This window comes from Cydia fagiglandana, chromosome 10 (genome assembly GCF_963556715.1).
Source record: "Cydia fagiglandana chromosome 10, ilCydFagi1.1, whole genome shotgun sequence".
Lineage (NCBI taxonomy): Eukaryota > Metazoa > Arthropoda > Insecta > Lepidoptera > Tortricidae > Cydia > Cydia fagiglandana.
This window is the reverse complement of record NC_085941.1, coordinates 18,892,050-18,905,897: the sequence shown is the minus strand read 5'-3', so window position 1 is coordinate 18,905,897 and position 13,848 is coordinate 18,892,050. Positions and strand designations below refer to the sequence as shown.

The window sequence follows — 13,848 nt, the reverse complement described above, 5'->3', positions numbered from 1 at the left end:
GCACGAGCATCTGACAATGATGGCTTCTTGTTGACCATCCAGAAGAGAAGTGTATGGTTTGTTATTTACTCTGTTCCCAGGCATTATTTACGGTCGTAAAGTATTACGACGATTAATAATTAATATGACGTTCGTTTCAATACAAAATGCTCAACTTTGTTCTGGGCCCAAGTGCAGTTACATATCTCACAGCGGTATCTAAATAGGAATCACGATGACCTGAAATAATAGGATATAATTAGCAAAATTGGCATGTTCCTAATATAGTAGTATAAGTATGTAGTACAATATCCAAACAATGGTGACAAGCCGGTAGAAAGCACCCACTGGGTGCTAAGCTACCTTTAGCAATGGACGCTTGTAACGATTTTATGAATCCAATCTTCTTACAAATCGAATCAGTTAAAATATATATGATGTAGGTAACTTACATTTGTATTTTTGCTCCCTTGATTTCAGCCAAGTTATGGTTGGAGTTGGATGCTATATGGATACATACTCCAATAAAACTAATTTATATTATATAACTTAGGCAGATTTCTGGAATCAGCTTTCTCAAATTTATAGCGTAGGTATTTTGAAATTAATGATTCAAAATAAACGAGTTTTCCATTCCAGACGATTGTTATTTATAGAAACACGTGACACTGACATTGCCGACAGGTGACATTACAATCAATTGACAATGACAACTATTTTTTTAATGCTTGTTGTTGCTTGTGCATTATCCTAATCAGCCGACGACATGTAATTTACGAGAAGTCGTATCTCATATTTTCAATAAATTATAAATATTTAACCGAGCCACGAATTACTAAATCATTCAAATTGGTATCTTAAATTAACCTATATTTTCAGAAAATAAAATAAAAATGGGGGTCTAAAAAAAATGAACAATCCTAATTTAAGATACCAATTTGAATGATTTAGTAATTCGTGGCTCGGTTGAATATTTATAATTTATTGAAAATATGAGATACGACTTCTCGTAAATTACATGTCGTCGGCTGATTAGGATAATGCACAAGCAACAACAAGCATTAAAAAAATAGTTGTCATTGTCAATTGATTGTAATGTCACCTGTCGACAATGTCAGTTTCAAGTGTTTCTATAAATAACAATCGTCTGGAATGGAAAACTCGTTTATTTTGAATCATTAATTTCAAAATACCTACGCTATAAATTTGAGAAAGCTGATTCCAGAAATCTGCCTAAGTTATATAATATAACTTAGTTTTATTGGAGTATGTATCCATATAGCATCCAACTCCAACCATAACTTGGCTGAAAGCAAGGGAGCAAAAATACAAATGTAAGTTACCTACATCATATATATTTTAACTGATTCGATTTGTAAGAAGATTGGATTCATAAAATCGTTACAAGCGTCCATTGCTAAAGGTAGCTTAGCACCCAGTGGGTGCTTTCTACCGGCTTGTCACCATTGTTTGGATATTGTACTACATACTTATACTACTATATTAGGAACATGCCAATTTTGCTAATTATATCCTATTATTTCAGGTCATCGTGATTCCTATTTAGATACAGCTGTGAGATATGTAACTCCACTTGGGCCCAGAAAAAAGTTGAGCATTTTGTATTGAAACGAACGTCATATTAATTATTAATCGTCGTAATACTTTACGACCGTAAATAATGCCTGGGAACAGAGTAAATAACAAACCATACACTTCTCTTCTGGATGGTCAACAAGAAGCCATCATTGTCAGATGCTCGCGCAGAACATGATAAACATACATTTAATGTAAAGTTACTATTTTTTTTGGAAACATATATAACATATTTCCCAAATTAATAAAAAAGTAGGTAAACAAAAACATGTTTTATTATTCACAACTCTTTATTAAGTCTTGTCCACCATGATATCAGCAGCTTGAACTGCAACATGTACCTGGAAATTAGAAATTATATCTTATTAAAGCAGTTTCAGGCTGAAATTTGAGTATGGCTATGTATTCTTGTATATTCCTTCTTTCTAGTAGGCACCATCTCTGTTTAACGGTTTGCCTTTAGATACTCTGGCTACATTACCACAGAAAATAAATAGATACCACGACCCTACCAATAAAGTGAGCTTTTAAATAATTAATTGTAGTAAATTAATATTAATTTTATACTTACATCAACGTGATTCTCACAGCAATACTGTGTGTAACACGTGAAGTAGGTAGGTATTCCAAGTTTAATTCACGGCACCATCTTTCACGTCGTAGGTCTTCGTGGATTCGAACTATTATTTTTGTGAATCATTCCCACACATAGGAACAAGGTTTTTGATATATTATTAAGCAATGAAATCTACTGTTTAGGTATTAATTATAAATCAAATTGTAACAAACAAGCGCAGCGGTTTAACTGAAAAATTTTGTTATGACAATCGATGACAATGATAACTTTGACAATACGTGAGTGACGGATTTATTTACTATGGTTCGATAACTTTTATTATGCAATGACTTTACATTCAGCCCAGGAGAAGGTCAAACTAAGGTCATAAGGATATTTGTTGAAATATCTTCAATCCTCAATTATTATATCGCAGCAAATGTCGGAAACTGTTTAAAAACCTTATATCTCGAAATGGTTTTCGAAATAGAACATTTGAAAAAAAATGAACAATCCTAATTGTGTCGAACGTTGAACAAAATAAGTCACCCCAACGCTGCAACGCCATCTGTCGTCGCATTCGTTTCAATTTTTTTAACGGTTACTCGTTACTCTGTTTGGTTACTGGGGGCATGCTTATATTTATTTATTTAATCTTTATTGCACATAACACACACTGTACAAAAGGCGAACTTAATGCCGCAAGGTATTCTCGGTATCGTCTAGGGTCGTCCCATTCGTTTTTTGCCACGTTCTTAAATTAGTCCTATTCTGCTTTCGTCACCCATTCTATATTCGTCAAGTTCATCGGTGGTCTTTTTCATATTTGGTTGTTTGCCTTTTTCTTATTTCGGCTTATTCCGGTATTCGTCATCATCTTCTTTGGGCATGTTCGATGTTAGTCAATTTCTTTTTTAAGTCTCATTCGTTATTCGTCCTATCGTCTTTGGACTTATTCTAATTTCGTATTTTTCTTATTTAGGCTCTTTTGAAATTTGGACACATTCTCCATTTGTCCCGTTAAATATTCGTCCCGTTGGATATTCGTCCCATTCGATATTCGTTCCATTCACTATTTGTCTCGTTTTTTGTTTTGATTCCATAAACAATAATCCTTATACTTAAAATATTAATTAAATGTATCCTAAACAATACACATGTAGGGGGGATTAGTCCAAAACGGGGACACGGGGCTTACTCCGTCGTGCCGTGCCTGGTCTTAAACCAGGGCACAGTAGTATGGCTACTTAGATAGTTTCAGACTGATTAAAGCGTTGGTAACTGCTATCAACCTTCTTCAGGGTGACTTCTATGACACTCACGGGAGGGAAGGGATGATGAAATTGATAACCACACTGGGAAAAAGACGATCAACAAATATGGCCAAAGATGACAAAGACTACCAGCGAAAGTGACGAATGAAGAATATGACAGAATACAGAATAAGACAAATTAAGAACTTGTCGATAACCGAATGGGACCAACAACGAACGTGTCGATGAAAAAATAACGAATAATGAATGAGACTGAAAACGAGATAGACTAACATCGAACATGCCCAAACAAGATAATGACGAATACCGGAATGGGTCAGAATAAGAGAAAGGCAAACAACAAATATGACCAAAGATGATAAAGCCCACCGACGAACGTGACGAATGTAGAATGGGTGACGAAAGCAGAATAGGACTAATTTAAGAACGTGGCAAAAAACGAATGGGACGACCCTAGACGATACCGTATTCTCTACCAGTCAACCTTTAGGCAAAGCAGATAAGTTGTAGGCGATGCAAAAATATGTGGTATACATACAAGTAGATGATGATGGTACAATTAGGTACCTGTACGAACACAACACAATCGTAAGAAATAAGTATACAGACATAAACATATATAAATATATACAAATACATATATAATATAGTTATAATTATATTGCTATATAGATGGTGCCAGTTTGCCAGTCCATGTAACAATAATCCTGATTATCGCGCTGTTAAGTTTTTTCTTTGGAAAATGTTAAGTAGTATGTGTGTAAAAATGTCATAGATTACAGTAAAACAAAAATGATTCTTAAACACTTATATTTTTTAAATTATTTACAATATCTATCTGCTTTCATCTTGCTCCTTCTGTCAAGCAGCGTCTCGTGCAATGTGCCCTCTGCTTTAGCTTTCTTCAATTCGGAAACTGACCCGTCGTTCAGTTTGAGTTTTTTATCTTGGAACTTCTGGAATTTTCTCCTGAAATTAAACAGAATAATACTTTAGTTGTACATGCATATTGGGCCCGTAACTTGGTTGGTCACAGAAAAAATATGAATAAACATCGCAGCAAATAGAACTCTAATAAATGTTATATATATATTTATTTTTATTTATTTATATAGCCCTTTATTCTGAACATGATTGTTGGTTTTTAGTTTTGAATGTTTATATGAAGTCTCTTGGTTCAGTGTGCCTGTCGGCAAAGGCCTCCTCCAACTCCTTCCAGTATTTCCTCTCTCTTGCCACCCTTTAAATATATATAATAAATTAAATTGTACTTGACATTAAGGCTCTCCAAAGGGCCTCTTTGTGTTGGATCTATATCCCCACGCAAGCCTATCAAAAGACCGGGATTTATGCCTTTATAAGGCAGAGGGAATATATTTTCCACCTGGTTTTGAACTTTATTTCATAGTGATAGGATTCAATTTTGCATAATTCCTGACACCCTTATGCCTTATAAAGGGTTATAGGCCCGTTGGATTTTTATGAGATCTGGAAAGACCTTAGAAAAAGTTACAAACTCACACATAGTTGACTTCCACCTCATTAAGGTTCCCTTGCTCCTCGTCCGGCAGCACCACGGTGTTCACCTCCTTGGTCTTGTTGCTGCGTATGCTGCAGAACTCCGTCTCTCCCGCTACTGCGTTCCGAGCCACAACAGAATCGTCCTCCGGGCTCACACACATAAATTTGTTTAGGGAGCTGAGGATTGCTGTTTTGCCTGTAAATTAATTGTAAAGAAATGGTAAGTACAAATATCACATTGAGAACTGGACATAAATTAGGGAAAAGGACCCTTACTTAAATTAGGGAAAAGGACCCATGCTTAAAAATGAATGCCTTAGAATGAATATGAATGAATGTTTAAATGGATTAGAATTTTACTAATAGTTATTGAGGGTATATTATTTACAATTAACTCAAAGCGAGTTCTTGACAGTAAGAGTGTAGCTTTTATCCTCACCATCTAAAATTGTATACATGAGATATAAATACTATGACACAATAGAAAATAATTAGAAATTATGAGATTGTTGCTTGTCAAAACGATGCTTTGACAGATTATCTCCTCCTTACGTCATGGTAAGCATGATGGTCATAGAATATAAGGGGGTGTAAATTGAATAAATGATAGAGACCTTCTTGCCACACCGGCTCCCATTGCTCCATTGGCCCCACCGCGTCAGACCTCCCAATCACCACTCCCTCCTTCGACACTCCCAGATATTTCCCGTAACCAGACTTGAGGGCAAACTTCGTTTCTCCAGCTGGGAAAGCCGTGAATATCTCCTCCGGCGCCGGCCCTTCGCCGTCCCCGTGAGGCGCTCCAACCGTGAACAGGCCGTTATCAAGCGCCGAAATGTAAGCATTGTTCCCAAACTCGATTGAAATGGAACCGACTACATCTTCGATTTTCTCCACTTTCCACCATCCCCCGTGCTTAATAGAATCTTCATCTACTTTAGAACTGTCCGATTTATCTTTATTCTTCTTGTGTTTACGCTTTTTTGCTCTGAAACATATTAATAGAGCGATGAATTAGGTTAATAATGGAAACAACTAGGGTTGCCAGATCGAAAGGCGCTATTATCGGGAAAAAATATAAATTTTTCGGGATTTTGGGACTGGTGTCGGGAAAATTAAAGTAATTGTATTAAAAACAACGATATTTTACATTATTGGCACTACGTTAGCAGCTACGCGCTCGACGCCGGTCGCTCGCTCGATCGACGACAGTCCGGAACATGAAATTATTGTTTTGTAACGTGAAGCTATTTTTCGGGACAATTTTCACTTCGTCGGGAATCGGGAACACGTGCTAAAAATCGGGAAAATCCCGCCAAATCCCGACCATCTGGCAACCCTAGAAACAACTGTAAGTTTCTTAAAATGTAAGAGACTTACTTTGGTTTGTCGCCTTTTAAAATAAGTTTTCCTCTTTTCACTGCAGCATATTCGTCAGCCATGCTAAAATATGATACTTATTGATAGTAAACACTGATTTACTGTAAAATAAAATTGTAAAATAACACTGTTTTTCCAAAATATTTCCAAACCTTAGCAAAACGCTCAATATTATAAACCTGACAGTCCTGACATGACATTGACATTTTAAGGTACTTTTTTATTCCTTTTGGGTAGGCCATGGGAAGGCTAAGCTTATTGGCCATTCTGCCGAACGGTAACCGGAAAATGACTTATGTCTAAAATCACAAAAATGATTGCCTAATTTATATGTTAAATTTGAGGCTTATTCAAAACAATATAAAGTAGTAAAGTAGTAGTATTATTTTACGGATTATTTGACATTTTATAAATCAAGTCACGTAGAGACCGCATAGGAATCATAGACAATCTTGTCTATGCAAGTTTGCTCAGTTTGCTTCTGCACGCCATTTTGTAATTTTGAGCATGTTGACTTGGTCACGAAAATGATTATCCTAACGCTAGTTTTTAACTGTAGGAGTATAATTGATTAAGTATAGTTTAATTAGACAAAAGAAGCAATACAGCAAAATGGATATGCCAGAAGTGAAGGCGTTCAACGCGGAGGTATTTGCGGTGTTACATTGCGATATCGTAATGGTCCGTGGCATCTTTATAACTTGTGTATTTTCCTTCCAGTTATCCGGGTTGTACGACAACAAGCCTCCGATCTCGAAGGCAAAGATGAGTGCTATCACACGGGGTGCTATTAAGGCTATAAAGTTCTACAAGCACGTCGTACATAGTGTTGAAAAGTTCATTCAAAAGTGCAAGCCAGAATATAAAGTGCCTGGTTTATACGTGATAGATTCGATAGTACGGCAGTCGCGACACCAATTCGGGCAGGATAAGGATGTGTTCGCGCCGCGGTTCGCCAAGAACATGCAGCAGACCTTCGCGAACCTGTTCAGATGCCCTCCTGAAAATAAGGTATGTGTCAAATATTGTAGGTTATGACTTATCACTCTTGACATTGTTGATTATGCTAGAAATTTGAGCTGATGGCAGAGTTGCCAATGCTTGTAAAAAATAAAAATGCTCAAAAAAAAAAGTTAAAAGCTCCATGTAAAACGGTCATGAGTTCATTAATATTTAATTGAGTTTTTATATTTATGAGGATGTGGAGTACTAATTCCAATTAATGAGAATGCTATCGCCTACCTTATTGTAAATAGAATAATTCAAAAAATTGTCTTAAGAGTATGGTCAGTTCCCCAACTTAAGTACCCATGTTGCCTTACTAATTGTATAGAAAAATGGATACTTACGTTTGGGAACCAACTGTAGTGATGTATTAAAACTATCTTACTTAATACTTTATTAATAATGTAATTCTTTAATTTAGTTATTCTAGAATTTATGTACTTGTTAGGAATTGTAAGAACAACATTTAATTGGTAATGATAAGCAATAATGTGTCAACCCACATTAATTTTTCAATAAGATGTTGACTCAAAAACTTTACGCTTAAAGTTGACATTTTATTGCTAAACACCATCCAATTATCCTTTCCTCTCTCAATTCCAGGGTAACATCATCAGAGTGCTAAACCTGTGGCAGAAGAACAATGTGTTTGGCCCGGAGGTGATCCAGCCGCTGATGGATATGGCGGACCCTAACCACCCGCTGCACCAGGAGATCCAGCAGCAACAGAACAACACTGCTAATGGTGAGCATGAAAACATAATTAAAATAATAGTGGCTCTTGTGAGCTGTAGACCTCACAGACCTCATTGTACTGCAATTTTGAAAATTTTCTAAACCCACCGAGAGAGGGTAGTTCGGCGCGTACGCGATAGCAAGCTTTTGCTGTGCTCTGTGTTTAAATAAATAGTTAAAAGTGTTTTTTACGATAAATATCATCGAATTTCTGTGAAATATAGTGAAATACTCTAACACTAGTGTTATCCAAGCAAAATAATACTGAAATAGTGAAAATTTGTACTTAAAGTTAAAACAGTGTATCATCCTACCCACAACTTGCACTAATAACAATTAAAAAATTTAATAAAATAAAAATAATTTAATTAATATCAAAAACAATAATGAAGTGTTCAAAGTGTAATAAATCAAGTGGTGCTAAATGTATAGTCATTAGTTGTGACTCCTGTTCGACCAAACTATGTCAAGAATGTGCAGGACTCTCACCAACAGAGGTGCGCGTGTTTGAGCTAAAAACAATCCAAAGAGTGGTTCAATTCTTGTGCACGGACTGCAAGAAAGCTATGCGTGAGCTCCCAAACATTCTGCAGGCGATTCAACAGCTCCAAAAACAGGTCGAAGATCTGAAAAGGCGCAATGACATTGCAAGCCGGGAAGAGGTCATTCAAGAGTTGATTGAGCGCAAAAGACGGGCCAAAAATGTTATTATTTTCAATGTACCGGAAAGTTCCTCTAACCAACCGGAAGAAAGGAACCAGCATGATGTACGAGAATGTGAAAAAATTGTAGCCACTATAACCGGGGAGGTCAACATGTCCGGGGTCAAGGTCGTGCGTCTCGGACGCCCAGGTAACGGTTCACCCAGACCGAGACCAACCAAAATCATGTTTAACAACAAATATGACGCTCTGAAGATTCTTAAAAACAAAGGCAGGCACTCCAATGGCAAGAACATCAGGTCGGACCAAACACCCTCACAACAAGAGTACCTAAAAATGCTACGCACAGAATTAGAGGAACGCACCAAAGAAGGAGAGGAAAACCTTACAATAAAATTCATTAACGGTTGCCCTAAAATAATAACTTTATCAAAAAACCAAGCCACCCAACAATAACACCATGCAAACAAAACAATACAATTCTACCTATCTTAGACAATACTATTATATACACTAACTTAGGCTCCTTACAACCTAAATTTGACCTATTTCATACTCGTGTTCTTACATGCAAACCCCAACCAATAATCATAGCTGTGACTGAAACATGGTTAAATGTGAATATACCCAATAACTTAGTGAGTATTCCGGGTTATGATCTATACAGGAAGGACCGAGCTGACCGAAGAGGCGGAGGTGTCGCTGTGTATGTTGCCCAGGGGGTATGTGGATCGCAAATACTTGCTAAAGTAAATACCAGCTACTCTTCTCTGCGGTCTATTGACACGCTATGGTTAGATATAACTTTAAACCAATACAAATTCTTATTTGCATGCATCTATCGACCAGAAGATTCTTGTATAAATGAAGAAAAAATATTAATAAGTGAGATATCATCTGCGTCAACATCGTGTAACGTCATAATTACTGGAGATTTTAATTACCGGGAGATAAACTGGCCATTAGCAAACATTCAACATAGTGACAATAGAAGAGAGTATATGTTTGAGGAAATGTTCGTACAAAGCAATCTATATCAATTGGTCCAAAAACCCACTCGACACAGAGAAGGCAACCGGTCCTCCCTCATCGATCTGGTCATGACGAATGACGAAAACCTTATTACAGCTGTTGAACACCAACCGCCTGTAGGAAAATCCGATCATGATTTTTTACTACTGTTAATGCAAATAGAAAATAACAATACATTAAGTAAAATTATAAAATCGAACAGGAAAAACTACTTTAAATCAGACACTGAGAGTATAGACTCGGCCTTATACGAACGCGACCTTTTAAATCTAGTAAGCACACATAATACACCTAACAGCAAATGGGAAGCATTTGAATCCACCATCCTCGAGGTGGCCAACAAGCACACACCGAACGCGAGGCCACCGCGTAAACCACCACTGAAACCTTGGATTGACAAAAATATAAAACAAAAAATACAGGACAAACGAAAGGCATGGGACAAATATGTACTTACAGGATGCAGAGATGATTACAAGCACTACAGAACACTTAATAATACACTTCTAAGTATAACTAGGCAATCCAGAACTGATTATGAAAGCCGGATTGTAAATCTCGGACCCAAGGCGTTTTACGCGTACATTAGAAAACAACTTTGCACAAAAGTTTCAGTTCCTCGTGTTATGCACGATGGGGACAAGACAGTAACAAGCGAGGTTGACATTGCGAATGCCCTAGCCAAACGTTTTGAAGCAAACTATGGTAAGGAGTCAAACGACACGGTACCTCTTATTGCATGCCCTCGGATCCAGGAATCCTTATGTGACGTCACTATTTCGGAAGATAAAGTTTGGAACAAATTGAAGAAGCTACGTGAAGATACTTCCATGGGCCCCGACGGAATCTCAGCAGTCTTGCTAAAGAAATGTAAAGCTATTTTGCCATCACTTACGCATATTATGAAGGAGTCATTTCACACATCAATCGTGCCGCAGAAGTGGAGGAACGCTCTAGTGACACCTATCTACAAAAAGGGAGACAAACTTAACCCTAACAACTACAGACCAATTAGTCTAACCTGTCTAGCAGTTAAGCTAATGGAGGCTATTATAAACGACGAAATAAGGCTATTCCTAGATAGGAATCACATAATTGTCGACCAACAACATGGCTTTATGAAGAGAAGATCCACTGTCACTAACCTACTAGCATGTGTTAAGGTCTGGTCTAGCCATCTGGATAATGCAGAACCAATCGACGTGATATACCTGGACTATGAAAAAGCTTTTGACAGAGTGCCTCATCGTAGACTCCTAGCTAAACTTGAGCACTTTGGCATAAGAGGAAAACTTCTACAATGGATAGAATCGTTTCTAAGAGATAGAAAATTTAGAGTGCGAATCGCTGACAGTGTTTCTGATGAATTTGATGTCTGGAGCGGCGTCCCACAGGGATCGGTCATCTCAACGACCATGTTCAGCATATTTGTTACCGACTTACAAACCACCATCGAATCCAACTTCAGCTTCTTTGCAGATGACTCCAAGCTGTTTGTAAACCCTATGATAGACCATAGCAAACTACAGGCAGATCTGAACCGAATTAGGGACTGGTGCCTAGACTGGCTTATAAACCTCAACGAATCAAAATGCACAGTCCTCCACATGCACAAGAAAAACCCCAAGTTGCCCTACACTTTAAACAACGTACAATTAGCAGGAACCACGACCCAACAAGACCTAGGAGTCATCATGTCTGACGATCTCAAGTGGGAACCCCATATTTCACAAATGGTAAAAAAGGCTAACTCTATAATCTACATAATTAGAAGAGCTTTTCGTATTCTCACCACCGAAACAATGCTCAAGATATATAAGACCTACATAAGACCAATTCTGGAATATGGTTTTCAGATATGGAATCCATACTTCAAAAAAGATATTGACATGATCGAGCGAGTGCAGCGTAGATTTACTAAAATTCCCACACAGCTAAAGTCACTTTCGTACGAGGAAAGACTAGTCAAGCTGGGCTTGACAACACTGCAAAAAAGGCGTGAACGTGGCGACTTGATCGAGACATTTAAAATCATTCATGGATATTACGACTGTCCAGAACTAAGCGACCTGTTCACTCGAAACCCAAACACGCGCACAAGAGGACACTACCTTAAACTAGTAACCACAAAACATAAAACAAATATCGCGAAAAACTTCATTGCAAACCGAATAGTAAATGCTTGGAACAAATTACCCTCAGAAGTTGTGAACTCTACAAGTGTGAATCAATTTAAAAATAGACTCGATAAACTATCTAAACAGTGAAATCGTGCTAAGTGAACTATGATTTAGACGCACCAGCATCAGCTGCCTGTCTAAAACGAAATAATAATAATAATAATAACCCCGCGGGGGCAGCTTGTGGCGAGCTGACGGTGAGTGGCGACACCGCGGACCCCTATTCCAGAGGGCCCTGTCATCTGGCCCTCGCCTCTGTGCTTGCCTTCACCGGCTGGCCAGAGTGGAGTCGCAAGAGCGGGACCTATGCTCCAGGTTGGAAGTGTAAAATGTCATAACGCCGGCGGCCCTTGAACGGATTACCGGGATCTGGCTACCGCAGACTCACCTCTCGACAACCTCACAGCCGCTCCAAAGTGTTGCCCTGTTGTCGCACTGTGCGTGCGGCCATTGCGGGGCCCACTCAATGAGTTGGCGAGTCACCACCTGTCTTATACAATTTTGAGACTGATTGTCACGGCAGGTGTCCGCTAGTCTCTCCCATAGCCCATTATCCAGTCCATCCAACTTTCAAATCTATAGCCCATGACCTTAGTTCCCATCGCAGCACAAAAGTGCTGCACTGCAATAGTCTTTGCACCTGGCGGGGACCATCTCTTGATGTATCACATTGTGCGTTCGGGGATAGTATCCGCCACGTGTATCCCTTGCTTTTAGATTAAAGTGTCTTAAAGGGCCTCTGCGCTGTTGGCTTCGGCCCCACGTACGCCTCCCAAAGGTCCGGGACCCCATGGTCCCGAGATATGGAAAAGACATACAAATAATAATAATAAATCAACACAATAAATTCCATATAATTATGGAACTTGCTCACAAAATTTCATGAAAATCGGAGAAATGCGACCTGTAGATGGGACATTGAGACATATATTATGAAAGAGTTTTCGCCGAAGCTGAAATGGTGACCTTTGCTTTTGTTCAGGCAATTTATCTCTCACCTTTATATCATAAAGGGAATGGTTATGTTTGGGTTAAACCTCTAATATTTTTATGTACTTAAACTGTTAAAATTAATGGGTTAAGTTATTGTTCTCCAAATCTGTCAGGTCAGAACTGATGATGATGATCTGAGGACCAAAACCTGATCTTCCCCATCTTTCTTGTGAGCTGGAATGTAAAGAATTTGCCTTCTGTCACTGACATTTTTTATGAATTGGCAAGCTCACAGGCCATAGGTCAGAGACCTATTGGGGTTTGAAGATAAAGTTCACAGAGTCTCCAAAATCCTCACAAAAATGTCATATATTCCAGACAAAATCTGCAGTAAATTATGTTTGACTTTGATTTTCTATTACCAGTTTTTGTGATTAATAATTTGCCAGTAATATTGTGTTTACAACATCAACATTTAATAATAAAACATATTATTTTCACCATTTTCAGGGAGTAGTCTAACCCTGAATACCAGCCACAACTCTGACAAGAAGATATCCCCAGTGCCGGCTCCGCTACACACTCCTCCGGACAACTCTCCTATGGGTGATTCAGTGAGTTTGATCAGCTTACATATGAATTCTGTTAGGGCTCATAATTATAGGTGAAAATATGAATTTGCCTTCTTCTTCCTTTTCTTGCTTATTTTTTATAAGCTACTTGCAATTTCGATAACTGGACCTCAATTGCTGTTGGAAATTTTATATATTTTTAACAGTGACAGTAAAGAGTTGCTCTTTGCTTGAGTTTTGAGCATTTTCAAATTTTTTTAGTAGTTTTATCTATTATCTTGTAATTTATACAAACATTCTCTTCCGACAAGTCAAACGTTTACACCTCAACATTGACAGAATCCACCTTGCTAAAACTGGCAAGGAGTAAAAGCCATTTATTAAAAAAAATGCCTTGTGACTATTCTTTACTTTTCTACATCA

At 37.9% G+C, this 13,848-nt stretch overlaps 2 protein-coding genes across 4 annotated transcripts in view; one reads left to right on the top strand and one right to left on the bottom strand.

Moving 5' to 3' along the window:
• Window positions 1-4,198: 4,198 nt before the first annotated feature.
• On the bottom strand, window positions 4,199-6,473 carry LOC134668010 (protein FRG1 homolog). The gene is made up of 4 exons (XM_063525450.1): window positions 6,307-6,473; window positions 5,541-5,914; window positions 4,927-5,122; window positions 4,199-4,374 (listed from the first exon to the last, which is right to left on the bottom strand). Exons 1-4 carry the CDS (start codon window positions 6,366-6,368, stop codon window positions 4,227-4,229), a joined length of 780 nt encoding a protein of 259 aa, XP_063381520.1. The 5' UTR covers window positions 6,369-6,473; the 3' UTR covers window positions 4,199-4,226.
• A 298-nt stretch (window positions 6,474-6,771) lies between these two features.
• Window positions 6,772-13,848, top strand: part of LOC134668003 (SR-related and CTD-associated factor 4) — a 42,059-nt gene continuing 34,982 nt past the window's right edge. For all 3 annotated transcript variants that reach the window (XM_063525440.1, XM_063525439.1, XM_063525438.1), the window contains exons 1-4: window positions 6,772-6,954; window positions 7,027-7,317; window positions 7,915-8,056; window positions 13,364-13,467. In XM_063525440.1, coding sequence (XP_063381510.1) covers window positions 6,919-6,954; window positions 7,027-7,317; window positions 7,915-8,056; window positions 13,364-13,467 — 573 coding nt within the window. In that variant the 5' untranslated portion in view covers window positions 6,772-6,918. The remainder of the gene's footprint in view (window positions 6,955-7,026; window positions 7,318-7,914; window positions 8,057-13,363; window positions 13,468-13,848) is intronic.

Excerpts from the sequence above, each read along its gene's own strand:
- LOC134668010 (XM_063525450.1), bottom strand. The coding sequence starts at position 6,368 with ATGGCTGACGAATATGCTGCAGTGAAAAGAGGAAAACTTATTTTAAAA. Across the intron at positions 5,123-5,540 it reads GGAGCCGGTGTGGCAAGAAG|GCAAAACAGCAATCCTCAGC; the intron begins GTCTCTATCATT and ends ATTAATTTACAG. Across the intron at positions 4,375-4,926 it reads GAGGTGGAAGTCAACTATGT|GAGAAAATTCCAGAAGTTCC; the intron begins GTGAGTTTGTAA and ends GTTTAATTTCAG.